Raw genomic sequence first — 2,830 nt, forward strand, 5'->3', positions numbered from 1 at the left:
TTTTGTCCCAACAAAGGGCTATTGCATTGTTAAAAGTGAAAGTAATGCCCTTAATTTGGGCAAAATAATGTAATACAATGGTAGTTTATCCCTCGGTATTGGGAAGGCGCCACTCTTGGACTTTTGAATTTGCCTTCTTGTACCACGCTGGGTGGGCTAGCCTTTGGGCCATGCCAGCAACCCATACACATTCTCTGCCCTTAATATATATTCTGTCCAGGTTTAGTCTTCTTTCTTCTTCAGAGAAGTCTCGGAACGCTACAGTGGTGGGAGCGGAAATTGAACCCAATCCTAAAGGTTATGTATCCTGATTTTTATTGCTGTGTGACAAACCTCAGCGGAGCGGAAGAAGTGCATATGTTACGGATAGGAGAATAGTGATGACCCCTAAGAGAAAAGTTGAAGTTGTCGTCTACCTTCGACATCAATCCTGTCTCGTATTGCAAAAAAAGCTATTAACAAGTGAAGCGACACTAGCCGTGAACCATCTGGAAGTTTCGTTACAGACTTCATCTATCCTCTAAAATAGGAACAACGTGGCAAGGAGGAACAGACGCGAAACCCCCTACTGGACCTGCCAGAGTTCCTACATCTATCTATGGACATGCACAATAGCCAGCACAATTTCCCATTTCGAAAAAAATTGTTTTCAAACCGGAGGAAACTACAGATCAAGTTAAATTGCCAAGAGGGATCAGTGACGTTGAGGTCAAGTATCTCCTCAGTATGAACGATAATTTGGTGACTGGCACGACCGAATCCCAGGTGTTTCTTTACAGCACCGACTACGTCGTAATGGCTGACGCGGAAGGTTGACCTGTGGGAGCGCTGAGGACGATGCTCAAAAGAGGAGGGAGGCTGTGTAATACGATGGTGGCTCATTCCTCGGTGATGGAAAGGCGCCACTTTTGGACGTTTGAATATGCCTTCTTGTACCACGCTGGGTGGGCTGGCCTTCGGGCTAGGCCAGTAACCCAAACACCTTCTCAGTGCTGAATATATATTCTGCATGAGCATTGTGTATTCTTTCGTGTCCAGGGAAGTCTCGAGACGCTACAGTAATGTATGCGGCAGCTACCCAGTAGTCGATGCATTTTGTGGTGGAGAGGATTGACATAATCTTAAAACAAAATTTGGGCACGCTTTGAATAAGCGTGGAATGTTTTTCTCGCATTTACTTACTTGTTTAAATGCGCACATCAAAAGTAGCCAAAAATCATTTTTGATTAATACTTCAACTTCAAATATTGATTTGTAATCGGTCTTCTTTGTTTTCCTTCTGTTGTACTTTTTCATCATAAAAAGCCATACAATCGTACGTATCCTGCGAAAGGAGGCAAAGATATGTGACCACGGCCTAAACCAGTCATTCTTGATCGAACGTGGTATTGTCAGCAGTAGGCCCGGTGAAAACTTCATCACATGCATTTAACATCAACGTATGGTCCACTGGGTTAGATAAGGAGGGAAACAAGTAAAGACTTGGCACACACAATTTGCGAGCAAATGGGTCCACTCGCTTATTTCAACCCGAATCACTATTTTATAGATGCATTGTTTACACATAGACCACTTTTATTTTAAACAAAGATGGTAGGCTTATAGGAAGAAAAGTATGTAAACATATACGTGGGTCAAAGTTAGAATGATAGCGCGGTTGATATCAAGTTAGTTTCGTCACAAGAAGGTGTAAGTCAAGTATTTATAATTAATAAGCTTAGTTTTGCAAACCTTTAAAAACTTTAACTGGTAAAAAAGTTAGATTATATAAAATCAACAGCGCATTAATAATAGACAAACATTTATTATAGAAGCATGTACCTTTTACTCTTGCTGCAAAATTTGCTTACAATTGTATTGTATTATTGTATTTAATACAATTGTGTTGTCCTTTTTAACGCTGCTCACTTTTTTTAGTTTTGTCTTTTAAAAATAATTTTTCTAAGGTATTTCTGTTTGTTTGACTACATAATCATGTCATGTCTAAGTGCCACCGCGCATTGTGTGAATTGTTCCGACAGGCGTTTTTTGAACTTTTGGTGTGCAACCAGGGATTTTCCTAGTAAACTCGTTGCGTAGAATGTAGGCGGTTAAGAAGAGTTGTGTTACCCACTCTTTCTTTTTCACCTTGAGAGTCTGCATATAAGGGATATAGTGCCTCCGCGAGTTGGAAGTTGTATGCCTGCACTGAACATGGGGAATTACCGAATGTGATCAATTGCCATGAGTCTGCATTACTTGCATTTGACTTGCCTCCGTCGATTGTGGAGTCTGTTGGCAACTTTGCTGAGTGTGTCAAAGTTGTCTGTTCTAACCTGCAGCCTTTGTTACTTGGACTTGCCGGTGAACATAATCTCTCGACTTGTGAAGGACCTTTGGAAAGAGGCGAATCTGGAACACCTGTCTATAACAGGGTAGTTGCTGTTGTGTTATGTCGAATAATATTCATGTGTAGATATGTTTCTAAGTGATGAGAGATGCGTAGTCGACCATTTTACTGGCATGTATAGACAATCACATAGGAATGCTTGATATGGCATCACCTCACTCATCGTTTTCACAGATGACAAGTGGAGGGCACATTGGTGACACTTCCGTTGTACGTAAAGACGGAGAATGAAAAAGGAGGCGGAGTCCCCCTCATAACCTGTATTCTGGCATTCATTGGATCTCTAGCTAGGGCTTCCTCTATCAAGGATTTTCTGCGGCTAGTCGCTGAGAATGCACTGGTCACCGTTTGGGACTCGGCTGAGTCGGCTTTCACTTCTGTGAGCAATCTTCTTTTCTTTTTCGCATTGATTGTATTCCTTTTCTACCCTCAGACAAGTAA

At 41.6% G+C, this 2,830-nt stretch overlaps 1 protein-coding gene across 1 annotated transcript in view; it reads left to right on the plus strand. All coding sequences in view use genetic code 11, as the record gives it.

The window, feature by feature from the left end:
* Nucleotides 1–1,645: 1,645 nt before the first annotated feature.
* EGR_10307 (hypothetical protein) overlaps nucleotides 1,646–2,830 on the plus strand; it is a gene marked incomplete at both ends in the record, with an annotated part of 10,860 nt that continues 9,675 nt past the window's right edge. The window contains 3 exons of the mRNA XM_024499556.1: nucleotides 1,646–1,667; nucleotides 2,134–2,414; nucleotides 2,610–2,768. Of these exons, the coding sequence (XP_024346038.1) occupies nucleotides 1,646–1,667; nucleotides 2,134–2,414; nucleotides 2,610–2,768 (462 nt within the window). The remainder of the gene's footprint in view (nucleotides 1,668–2,133; nucleotides 2,415–2,609; nucleotides 2,769–2,830) is intronic.

This window comes from Echinococcus granulosus (assembly GCF_000524195.1).
Source record: "Echinococcus granulosus chromosome Unknown EG_S00207, whole genome shotgun sequence".
NCBI classification, from domain to species: Eukaryota; Metazoa; Platyhelminthes; class Cestoda; order Cyclophyllidea; family Taeniidae; genus Echinococcus; species Echinococcus granulosus.